General features: G+C 29.9%; 2 protein-coding genes across 2 annotated transcripts; both read right to left on the bottom strand.

Moving 5' to 3' along the window:
* Window positions 1-561: 561 nt before the first annotated feature.
* Window positions 562-1586, bottom strand: LOC141713840 (uncharacterized). The gene is made up of 3 exons (XM_074517410.1): window positions 1136-1586; window positions 789-961; window positions 562-702 (listed from the first exon to the last, which is right to left on the bottom strand). Exons 1-3 carry the CDS (start codon window positions 1584-1586, stop codon window positions 562-564), a joined length of 765 nt encoding a protein of 254 aa, XP_074373511.1.
* Window positions 1587-8445: 6859 nt separating this feature from the next.
* On the bottom strand, window positions 8446-9648 carry LOC141710576 (uncharacterized). The gene is made up of 2 exons (XM_074513138.1): window positions 9077-9648; window positions 8446-8701 (listed from the first exon to the last, which is right to left on the bottom strand). The coding sequence occupies exons 1-2, from the start codon at window positions 9353-9355 to the stop codon at window positions 8612-8614; spliced, it is 369 nt and encodes a 122-aa protein (XP_074369239.1). The 5' UTR covers window positions 9356-9648; the 3' UTR covers window positions 8446-8611.
* Between the last annotated feature and the right edge of the window lie 2618 nt (window positions 9649-12266).

Raw genomic sequence — 12266 nt, 5'->3', positions numbered from 1 at the left:
TTTAACCTGGTCTGCATTTTCCTTTTCCGATTGATCCATGAATCAATGTAAGAGTCTTCTAGCTTGCAAGTTAACAAATTGTATAATATGTAATGACAAACCCTATAATCAAAAGCATTAAAATCATTAAAATCAAAAGCATTCAAATCGTGGTAAGGAGGGCATGTTGTCACCCAAAAATTCAAGTATATTCAAATTCAAATTAGACAGAGAACTGATCATGATGATTAGGCTAATAATGCGGCATAACAGAAGCATTAACAGAGCTGTCAGCATATCCTCAGTTCTGATAATTATTTTTGAATATTTGGGCCGGATTAGAAGTCCAATAACCCGGTTTTTTGATATTGTAATTACAGGAATGACCTTAAAAAGCTTTAATTTATTAAGGAAAGGAGAAAATGGTAGAAAGGTAAAAATAGGAGTTTCTTCATTAGAAGAATAATAGATAGTTGATACCCAACCCATCCATTTTCCATCAACTTCAGTTTCTTTAACAGCTACAACAGAAAATTCCAATCAATTGTATCAAACGCTTTTTCGAAGTCCACTCACCAAACCTTAACTTCTACCAGTACTTAATCCCTTGACAACTTCACCAGCCACTATGATACTATCACTCGCTTGCCGATCTTTCATGGACCCCGATTGAACAGAAGAAACCATCATATGGAATACTTTGCTAAGTCTTAATGTAATCACCTTCAAACAAGAATTAATCAAACTAATGAGCCGATAATAAGCTCCAAATGACCGTTGTCAAAAAAATTCTTGAGTGTACTAAATACGTCGAACTTCATGACTTCCCACATCTTCTTAAAATAGCCCATGCTAAACCCATCTGGCTCCGGTGCCTTATTTATGGGACTTAACATTACAGCTTCTTCTAACTCCATCATAGTCACCTCCTTCACCAACCTATTACTGTCATCACTTCCTAGAGTGTTGAGTTGCAGTTGACCTAGTTGAATAATAGGAGTCAAATGTTAACATTATGTAAATCCTTGAAAATGATTATAAAATGCATTTCTAATCGGTTCCGGACTTCTCCACCATCTATCATTCCAAAAGACTTGAAGAATTTGAGATATACTCCACCTATGTTTTATCCAATTATGATAAAATCTGGTGTTACGATCTCCTTCCAATTGCCAAAAGACTCTGGCCTTTTGGCTCAATATACTAGCCCTCTCCAAATATACCTTTTGTAGTTCATCATTAACTCTCATTCTTATCTGATCACATACCCCTTGTTCATCCAACTGAAACTGTTGTTGTTCCAGTTTTTCAATTTTCTGATTAACATTTCCATTAACATTTCTATTCCAATCCTTCACATGTGCTTTTATTATTCTTAACTTCCCCATTGTGTCCTTCCCCCTCAACTGAATCCATTTATCAGCAAGATATTTAACCAGATCTTCATTCTTCAACCAGTACTCAAAAAATCGAAATGGTTTTGGACCCCATTCATTCTTTCTACTGCTCAAAAGAAAAGCACGGTGAAAAGAATTCTTTCTGTCCAGGGTATTTATTGACCATTCACCAGTGACAAACCAATACTCATTTAACAGAGCTCTATCCATTCTACTTTGCTTATTTCCTCTACCACACCAAATAAATCATTTTCTTGAACGAATTGCTCAAAAGCTTTAGAATCTAGCTGCCTATACTGGAAATGTTTTCTTTCTTCGATGCTCCTTACACAATTAAAGTCTCCTATTAAGCAGACACTCCTGTCCAAATCCTCCTCTAATAACTCCTTAAGGGGTCGTTTGGTTCGACTAATTCTGATATCAAGTATGAGTTTCGTTCATTTCAAATCGGTGTTTAGTTGAATGTTTTTAAAATTTGATACACATTTCTTATAGCCATCTGAAATCAGATTTGATACCCTAGGGGGAGGTGAGTTTGAGAGAGGGGTATGAGTTATCAAATTAAATTTCATTATTTCATTACTTATAAAGTTAAACAATCTTAAAACATATATCTTAAATATCATTTTTAATTTTAAAGAAGTTGTGCTTATTTCTAATTAATACAAAATAGTAATATTTCATTTTATTTGTTTTAAAAATTATAAATTAACATTAACATTAAAATTTTTAATTTTTTAATTACTTATATTAATTGTTTTTGTTTGTAAGTTGTATAATAACTTAAAATCGACATATGTAATATATAAAAGTTTGATTCAATCAATAAATCAAAAATATATAAATTAAACATATTTCATTCCAGCACCAAACCAAACACGTGATATCATGAATGATTTCTCAACCCCATATCAGCCTAACCTGATTCCTTATTACAAACTTATACCGTTTTCAGAACCAAACGACCCCTAAAATTTCCCCACATTCCCTCTTTATCAACTGATTTTTGAAGTGTTGGTATTGAGGTCAACTTAATCTCCAATTATGATTTTTATTTAATTAAATTCTAATACAATCTTTATTATAACAACGAATTTAATTAAAATCTAATTAAAATATAAAATAGATATTAATACCTATTAGATGTTATAAATATCTATATCTAAACAGTATGAATATAATTAACGCCTCAAGATAAAATAAAGTAATTTGTACTTTTCATTCGGGTTAAAACAAAATTATACTATTAATCCGAGATATTATAAAATTTAAACCATACTAAATATAATTAGTTGTTTTTGATTGAAAGAATACACAAAATACATCACTTTCCACCTTCAACTGTCCAAAATGTCCAGATGCGCGCGAACCGCCCAAAATACCCACGAAATACGCATTTCAGGGATGCCTATTCAACCTTTTAAATTTTAACAAAGAATAAGTATGTTGAACATGCGTATTCACTTTTGATTTTGCAAAGAATACACATGTTCAACATGCGTATTCACAAAAAAATAAAAAGTGAATACGCATGTTGAACATGCGTATTCTTTGTTAAAATTTTAAAAACTAAATCTGCATCCCCACATGCGTATTCAGTGGGTAAAAAAGGCGAAACATCCCGCTAATAGGTATTTTGGGCAGATTTTTCAAAATGGTGGGTATTTTGGTGCAAGACCCTTTTTGATTAATATTAATATATATCGGGCTAATACAATATAATAAATACTAGTGATTAGGCAAAAAAAAAATCGAAAAAAGTTTAAACAAAATAACATAAACAATTCATCCGGGTTAAAAAATATTATACAATTGATCCAAACTAAAATAAATCTAAATCAAAATATAATACGACCAACTAAAACATCATATATACTATTTATCCTAGTCAAAACAAATTTATCCAATTAATCAAGGTTTAAAAAAAATAATCAAACTAAAAATAATTAGTTGAATTTGGTCGGTGTAACGAGTCTCGGGTTAAAACACAATAATGTAAACTAGTGATGAGGGCTTTCCTTAAAACACATGAATGTAAACTTAAAACACATTAATGTAAAATAGTGATATGGAATAATACAAGATAATGTATACTTTTGATTAGAGATAAAACAAAATTTATATACAACTAACCATAATTTGTATACAATTCATTTGAATCAAACTTAACTTTTAATTAAAATCGTTTATTCAGTTATATATCTTTTTAAAATATTTCTAATTAAATAAAACATGAATATATACATGTACTAATTTACTTATCATGATATTATATTTTTTGAAAATTTAAGTAAACAAATTTAAGTATTCAATTCAAATTATTTTTTACAAAAAAAAATATAATAAAATTATGCAAAGTCCATGCATTGTACGAATTATTAGCTAGTTACTTCCAATATTATCAACATTAGTAAAATTATATTATTACTCAAAACTAAATATTAAAAATTAATCTTGTAAATTATAAATCTTTCAATTTATACGCATACAATAATATTTAAATTTTGTAAAATTATTGAACTTATTCAAGCTTATTCGACACAACACAAACTATAAACCAAGAGTTGGGTTGTGTCACTAGTTTATTTTTCATTGATTAGTTTAAAAAAATTCAAATTATTTACATTATGTCTGATTGTAAATTAGGTCTGATTGTAAACACACTTTCAACTCGACTATCTAGATCCGTGAACACCTGATATATATTTGCGCAATCATAAATTAATCAATCACACCCTACATTTACAAATTACTTATAATTTTAACTTAATTTTTTTAAAAACACGTGATATCATAGAAAGAGGGAATCAGAAATCATTTCAGATATTAATTAGAGAATTTGAAATGGTTTAAAATATTTAATCAGATACAATCTTAAATCAATTATTAATATATATTTAATAATTTTAATAAGTTAGTTAAACACATGTGATTATCATGTGGTAAACTATATTTAAAAATAATATATAGTTTGCAATTATGTTTGTTCGTGCGAGTTGCTGATCTAAATCTTATTTATAAATTTATACAAATTGTATAACTAACTTACATATGCAACTATAGATTCCATGTATAAAAAAAGTAAGAAAACATAAAATTGATCTTAATACTAATTGATTGTATTATATGTTCACCATATAGTACTCGATATATACCCAATTTTAGATCTAATAAATAAACTATTATTTCATTAAAATTATACAAGTTTACGTACATTTATGTCCATATTAAAATGAAAAATTGTTTAAAAAATTACTATAAAAATAAAATAAATATTAAATGTTGGTCTTCATCGTATTTTTAGTTACAAAATTATTTTAATACATATATGTTCATTTGATACATTAATTTTGTTTATAAATAGACTCGTGCCTCGCAATGATTTTTAAGCTACTGCAGTTTGATATTATAAAGCCTTACATATGTATTTCTTTTTTATTGAAATGAGTGTTTCTTTATTTTTTGTCATCTCTTTTTTAGTTTAACATTAATTAATAATTCCTAATAATGTTAGTCGTTAATAGTTAACACACCTAATTTATTGTCCTTGTAGTTGCTTACTTAGCGGAGCTTGTATACCCAACTACACTAAAATTTATTATGAATAAAATAAACTGTGATTAAATTAAATAAGAATCTGAGTAGAAGTTCTTAAATCAGCCCACATACTATATAAACACTAATAATCATTATTAGCAAATCATTAACAACATTAAATAATTGCCACAATGGACAGAGCAATAATACTATATGTTTCAATTTTAATATTTTTTTTTCAAATTTAAATACATTTAAATATATTCTTATATAAATATGCATAAGGGGGATTTTATCCAAATTTTTGTTAGTTATGATCATGTACCGATTTAATGTGGATAATTAGATCTTTTTGTAAATATACGAGTATATGTATAATTATTATAATATCTTAATCATATATAATATTCTGAATAAATAAATTCCGCAACCTAAAAATTGCTATTCAATTATTATTTAGAAAATTTTTGAAAAATTACACCGCACTAGTTAGTATTAAAGAGAATAAGACCCGTAGAATGAACTAGCTAAACAAGAATTTGTTAAAAACTGTTTCGTAGACAAAATTATTTATACCAATAATTTAGTTTATCAGTTTCTAAGTTTTGGAAAAAAAATAATTGTTAATAAGGCTTTTCCTAATAAAATGATTTAATTGTGACTAAATTTAATATTATAAGATGTCGTTTATATAATTTTTATTCAATTGAACATTAATTATTAAGATTTTCCCTATATTTCTTTTTGTATAAATTATAAGATTTTTCATTTTATATGAAAAAATAAAGTATTATTTACAAGTAGTATCAATTGAGTATAAAATAAAAGTTGATCTAAAATTTGTTATTATAACTCATTGCATAAGTATTTCTTTTTTTTTTTATTGAAGTATGTGTTTCTTTATTTTTTTGTCAAGTATATATTCTTTCTTAGTTTAACATTAATTAATAATTTATTCAATAGTTAATATTAACGTAAGTCGATAATAGTTAACACACCTAATTTATTGTCCTTGAAATTAAGAAAAGTAAATAACTTTCCAGTAGTTGCTTACTTGACACTAGCACTAAGTGGAATAATTAAGATTTATTACAAATAAACAAATTGTGATTAAATTAAATAAGAATCCGAGTAGAAGTTCTTAAATCAGCCCAGCCCATGTACTATATAAACACTAACAATCATGATTAGCAAATCATTAACAACATCGAAGAATTGCCACAATGGACAGAGAGGAATGTAACATTTGCCAAGGATTGAAGGTAGGGTTTCGTTTTGTGCCTTCGCCACACCAAGTCCTGCTCCAGTATCTCATCCCTATGATCCAAAAACAACCACTCCCCTGCGATCGTATCATCAAACAAGCTGATGTTTACGGAGCGTCGACGCCATTCGAAGTTTTCAGAGACGATGACTTCTTCTGGCAGTCAGCATCATCCGGAAAGAAGAAGACTATTTACGTGTTCACTAAGTTGTCCAAGAACGGTAAGCGTGTTTCAAGAAGAGCTGGTCGTGGCACTTGGGTTGGTCAGAGTAATAAAAAGATTAAGGACAAGAAGAGTAACGAGGTTCTTGGAAGTAGAGGAGCTTTTACGTACAAAATCGACAAGAAGGTGAGTAGTAATGTTGAGGGTGATGATAAGTGGTGCATGTATGAGTATACTCTGGATGATAAATTCTCGAAAAAACTTGGTTTGCCTGAAACTGTTCAAGATTATGCGATATGCGAGATTATTAAGCGAGGTGATGATAATGCCAGCGAATACTCTGTTAATCTAACAGAATATGATACTGATTCCTCAGTGCTTATGGGCGAAGTTAATCAGATACTACCAGATTCACAAGGAGTTCCCAACATTATTGATACTTATTCTCCGATGCATGTGGGCGAAGTTAATCAGATAGTTCCGGTTGCACAAGGAGTTCCCAACATTGATCACGAGCCTTGGATAGATGCTGATTTTTCAATGCCTATGAGTGAATTTAATCAGATACTACCTGTTGCAGGAGTTCCCAACATTGATGACGAGTCTTGGATTGATGATATTGATTTTACAATGCCTATGGGTGAATTTGATCAGATGCTACCTGTTGCAGAAGGAGTTCCCTACATTGATCATGAGCCTTGGATTGATACTTATTCTTCGATGCCTGGGGGTGAAGTTAATCAGATACTACCAGTTGCACAAGGAGTTCCCAACATCGATCACGAGCCTTGGATTCATACTGATTTTTCAATGCCTATGGGAGAATTTAATCAGATACTACCTGTTAAACAGCAAGGAGTACTTCCCAACATTGATCACGAGCCTTGGATTGTCGATGACAGCAATTATTTGCAAGCAGCAAATCCTCAACATGTTATCAATCAGAATATTCCTAATCTTCCAATGCTTCCTGCTGAGAGTGATCAACCAATCCTGGCTGCAGAAGGAGTTATCTACAATGTTCCTGTGCCAGATTATCAACCTGGTACTGCAAACGGGAACAAGCAATCATCAGCGACTATTCCATTGATGGACGAAGGTGAGCTCGAATCACTAGTATCGCTTTTTGCTTCATTACCTGGGGAAGAGTTCGACGACTACATGCAGAGAAGCTCGATGAAGTGAATTAGACAAACAAGAAAGTAAAATAAGGGAACCAACTACACAAAACAATGTTTGTTTAGGGTTCTCTTAAGTAGTGCAGTATCTTTTTCGTACATTAGGAGTTTTTTGCTTTTGAAATACTTTTAGGTTTTCTATTCCAACATTGTTGTAATTGGTGGTGTTATTTAAACTTTCATTTAGCTTTTGCAGTTTCATATTTCTATCTATTTAGATAATTTTCATCTCAAATTTCATGTCATCTCTTGATTCAATATATCTACTACTCTGCCTTCATTTAATAAATGTATCATGTTTCAAGTTGAAAACTTTTGTCGAGGACATCAGCAAGGCAACAATTTAAATGTGAAATATTTAATCTTTTAAAACCTAATGGATGAGATCCGGGTTCTCTGGTTTGCTCAAAGTAAATTTCCCCATATATTGCCTACAAATTCGATAACGTCATTTAAATTTATAAACTTTTTCTATCGATACAACATGACAGAGTTCACAATGTTAAAGACAATTTAAAAATCTCAAATTATCAGTAATTGCGCGTAATGCTACAAAAAGGTGAAGAATTAGAGAGTCTAAAAATGAGGTTTAACTGTACCATCACCGATTTTTTTACAAAATTCTACCACCTCCAAACTTTAAAAGTGGATCCGCCGTAGCACATGAATGCATATGTATACACGTTTCAGGCCTTCTGGGCCTGATATTGATAGTGGCTCTATGGCTGTACACTACTGACATTAAGTTAGTGGGAGATCAGAATTGGAAAATTGGATGCCTTTGGAAACGTGTGTTTGTTTGGGCATGTTTTGGCTAGACATTGCTATAAATACTATGATCTCTCTAATCCACAGATCAAAATATTCCGAAAAGTAGTGTGAGACATGGAGTCATGGAAATATTATATGCAGTCAATAGCATGGTGAAACATGAATACTTTCATCCCAGAAATTAGCAGTGCTGCACATTATTCAAAATAAAGCAAGCACATCAATTACATTGGCAGAGACATCATTACATAGAATCCTTAACAGCACTATTAATTCAACAAGAAAAGAACAAGAAACTTATATTGAAGATGTAAAAGCTAGCTTAAGTATTTCCTGAAGAATTAGTCTCAGGTCCACTTCCTCTGGTGGGCGGTCGCCTTGGAGGCGGTCGGAAACGCATTGTCATGTCTTCCTGTATAAATGCGAGGACAAATAAATACAACAAAATTACAGTGACCGAACTAGAATCTTAAAATATTTGTGACAAAATACATTAAGTGTAAGGAAACTATTAAAATTTCAAGATAGTCGAGATTAAAAAAAATTATTCAATTTATTTACGAGGTTAGTCGAGTTTTAACCTACCCTGGTTCCATCCCCGGATTGAGGAGGGTAGCACACATTAACCGACTTCTGTAACCATTTTTTTGTTTTGTTTGGGAGAAGGTCAATTTGTGACAATTAAATCTCTTATACTATCAAAATATGTTTCACACATATCCACAAGTCCTTAATCTTAATCTGTGTATAAATTCAAGGAACAGGAGGAGAGACTTGCAGAACTTACAGTTGGTTCAGGAGAAGATGATGGACATGGTTGAGGAACAGGTTGAACTGTTGAAGAAGGCTGTGGTAGATCTACTTCTTTCATATCTGGAGTTGCAACACCAGCTGGTTCAGTACTAGTTTCAAAACCAAAACACTTGAAGAAAATAGCTCTTACAACTTCATGCAAAGAATACTTGCAAAACACTATGTTACTGCAGCAACTATAATGATCATGATAATCACCATTTGTCTTCTCTGGTTTCACCACCACCACCTTCTCCTCTGATGGTTCTTCCATTGCAGAGCTTTTTTAGTATTTCTCTTTTGATTCAGAACTACAGTTGTACATTCCTTTATTAGATAATGTATTTCTTAGTTTGGTTTTGTATGTCAAAGTAAAAGCCAAAAGTTTGTATAAATCTTTGAGGAGATAAACATGAAGAATTCTACATACTCTTTATGGTATGAACTATGAAGTAGTATTTGACCCAGGTAGCTGTGAGGTGAAAGAATTTAATGTGGGCATTGATGGTTTTTCTAGTATTTACTGAACCCTCTCTGCTGTTTTTGCAGTTTTCCATTTTTTAGTAAATTTCAGGGGTATCACTTTGAACATGACATCACCTTTCACTTCATTTTTTTAATCACACCTTTTACTTCAATTTTTGTTTTATAAAAGAAATTACTATCTTTTTATTAACTAACATAAAATGCTACAAATAATTTGTGTAAATAGTTTATTCTATAGAAATCAATTTGGTACATTCATTTATGAAAATACAGCTTCCATCTATAGTTTCAAGTAAACGAGTAGAATTATTATCAATTAAAATATAGAGTTGTATTTTTCTCTTAAATAATGATTTGAAAAAATAATGTTCACAAAGATGATATGTATGGAACAGTTATTTGTTTAATGCATGCATGTGAAATTGTGAATCAAGCAGACGCTATCATTAATTACACACTTTAATTGATTTTCTTTGTTTTATTTTCTTTTGTGTTATTTCTCTTTCACTTATAATTATTTCTTACGAGTTACTACCTCCGTCCCAAAATATAGGTTCTTTACCATTTTACATGTATTTTAAGATGAACAAAAAAATATTTCAACAAATCAAATTTTCAATTTTTTTCCTAAATAAAATAAAATATTTTTTAATTAATTTTTCTTTTGCAAATTATTACTATTAATTTTGGAAAGATGACTAACCATTTCTAAAAAGGAAAAATATTATCAATTTCATATCTTCTTCGGACCAACAAGTGAGGAAACTAAGGGGGTGTATTGAACTGGGATTTTAATGCATTATATATAATCCATGGATTTTAATGGATTATATATGATTTTGATTTTACGCGGATTCGAGATAAAATGTCGTATAGTTGATGAATATTCTTTAGGATTTAAACCTTCAAAATCTCATTTATGGTGGGATTTCAAAAATCATAAAATACATTGAACAATCTCACAAAATCCATCATTTTATGAAGTCCAAAAAAATTCGCTAACACGTGAAAACCATCATATTTTAATGGATTTTAAATAATCCTAGTTGAATACCATAAAATTGATACATTTTTTAAAATCCCACTTGAATACACCTCGATTCCATGAATGAAAAAAAATTTATTTAAAATCCAAAGTTCAATACACCCCCTAAGTATTTGGGGTTTTAGCCATTGGATGATAAGAATAGTCAAACAAACAAATTGAGTTAAGGCTGTAATTTGGGTCAAATGAGCCGAGGTTTGAGGCGAGCATAGTTTAAGTCGAGTTTAATCAAGTTGACATCACTCGTTTAACTAATCGAGTCTAAATTTATGAGCGAAATCGATTCTTGTAATTATACGAGTCAATTCGAGTTGGGTCGTTCAGCTAAATGAGTCGATTTTAACAAGTTAGGCGAGTCAGTTTGTTTAATTTTAAACATAACTAAGTCTAAAATTGTAACCAAATTTGACTCATTTATTTTCACGAGTCGAATGAGCCGGAATATCTGCCCAAACTCGGCTCATTTAACTAAATGACTGAAATCAAATTCACTTAAACAAGTTTGAGTCGGATTTGACTCAAAATACAGCTTTGGCCAAGTGTGTGACAATGCGAGAAACATGAACAAATTGCATTAGGTCAAGATTATGGCTGGTACGACACATGTCCTAGAAAATATACAGGAAAGTGTAAAGTTGATGTTGAAAGTATTTAGTAGATTTTGTTACTAATTAATTTTTTTAAAACAAATTATCATAAGAGATTTATGTTTATAATATTTTTGATTAAGTATTTTATTCAAAAAAACTTCTTTTAATTCAAATAATGTATAGGTATAAACCCAGACCCGGTTTTGAGTTTTCGCACATGTCTCGAAATTGTTTGACCCGACCTGATCTAGATTTTTTTTAAAATTATAAGTGGTTCTGGCGTTAAACCCGATCAATTTGACTCACTTTCACTCTCACGATTTCATTTTATACCTTTAATAAGAAAATGTCAGGAAAAAAAATAATTTTTTCTCAATTATTTCTCACAAATAGTGACAATTAAATGTCTAGTTACTAATTTTTCGGATAATAACATGAGATGTGGGCATATATATCCTACAAATCAAATCCAGTCATATCTTACAATGCATAATTTGATAAAAAAATTAGACACAAATTGTATTTATTAAATTATATCTATAACTGTTTTTATCTAGAAATTATATGAAAAACATGGAAATTAAAATTTAGATATTTTCATATATGTCCTCTTTCAATTATTCAATTACTAAAAGTTACTAATATTTATTAACAGTATCTTTTATATATGAAATTTAATATTTTTTTTCCATCTTTAATTAAAGGTTCCATAATAAATAAAATGTTGAAAGAGAGTTATGTAACCGTTGTTATTTTGTAGATGGTGAGAGGGTAGTGATGTATTTTTATGGTTCCCTGTCATGACTTTCAATTATTTTAAAAAAATATTAAATGCAAATTTATTTTTTAATTTCAGAGCAATTATTTTGTGAACGGACTATTTTATACTTTAAGAGGGTAGTTTAATTATCGCTTATTTGCTCTGAAACTTAAAAAACAACAATAAATTTAACATTTTCCTCATCTTAATCTATTTCGTAAAATCGACAACTATAACATCCTCGTAAAATAAAAAAAAATAATGATAGATGTCTATATTTTTACAGTAACGTTTGCAATATTAT

Source organism: Apium graveolens, chromosome 3 (assembly GCF_009905375.1).
Source record: "Apium graveolens cultivar Ventura chromosome 3, ASM990537v1, whole genome shotgun sequence".
Classification (NCBI taxonomy): Eukaryota; Viridiplantae; Streptophyta; class Magnoliopsida; order Apiales; family Apiaceae; genus Apium; species Apium graveolens.
The sequence above is the reverse complement of the archived record's forward strand: the minus strand, read 5'-3'. Positions and strand labels throughout refer to the sequence as shown.

Excerpts from the sequence above, each read along its gene's own strand:
- LOC141710576 (XM_074513138.1), bottom strand. The coding sequence starts at position 9,355 with ATGGAAGAACCATCAGAGGAGAAGGTGGTGGTGGTGAAACCAGAGAAG. Across the intron at positions 8,702-9,076 it reads CATCTTCTCCTGAACCAACT|GAAGACATGACAATGCGTTT; the intron begins GTAAGTTCTGCA and ends GCATTTATACAG.
- LOC141713840 (XM_074517410.1), bottom strand. The coding sequence starts at position 1,586 with ATGGATAGAGCTCTGTTAAATGAGTATTGGTTTGTCACTGGTGAATGG. Across the intron at positions 962-1,135 it reads TTGGCAATTGGAAGGAGATC|GTCAACTGCAACTCAACACT; the intron begins GTAACACCAGAT and ends TTATTCAACTAG. Across the intron at positions 703-788 it reads GGGAAGTCATGAAGTTCGAC|GTGATTACATTAAGACTTAG; the intron begins GTATTTAGTACA and ends TCTTGTTTGAAG.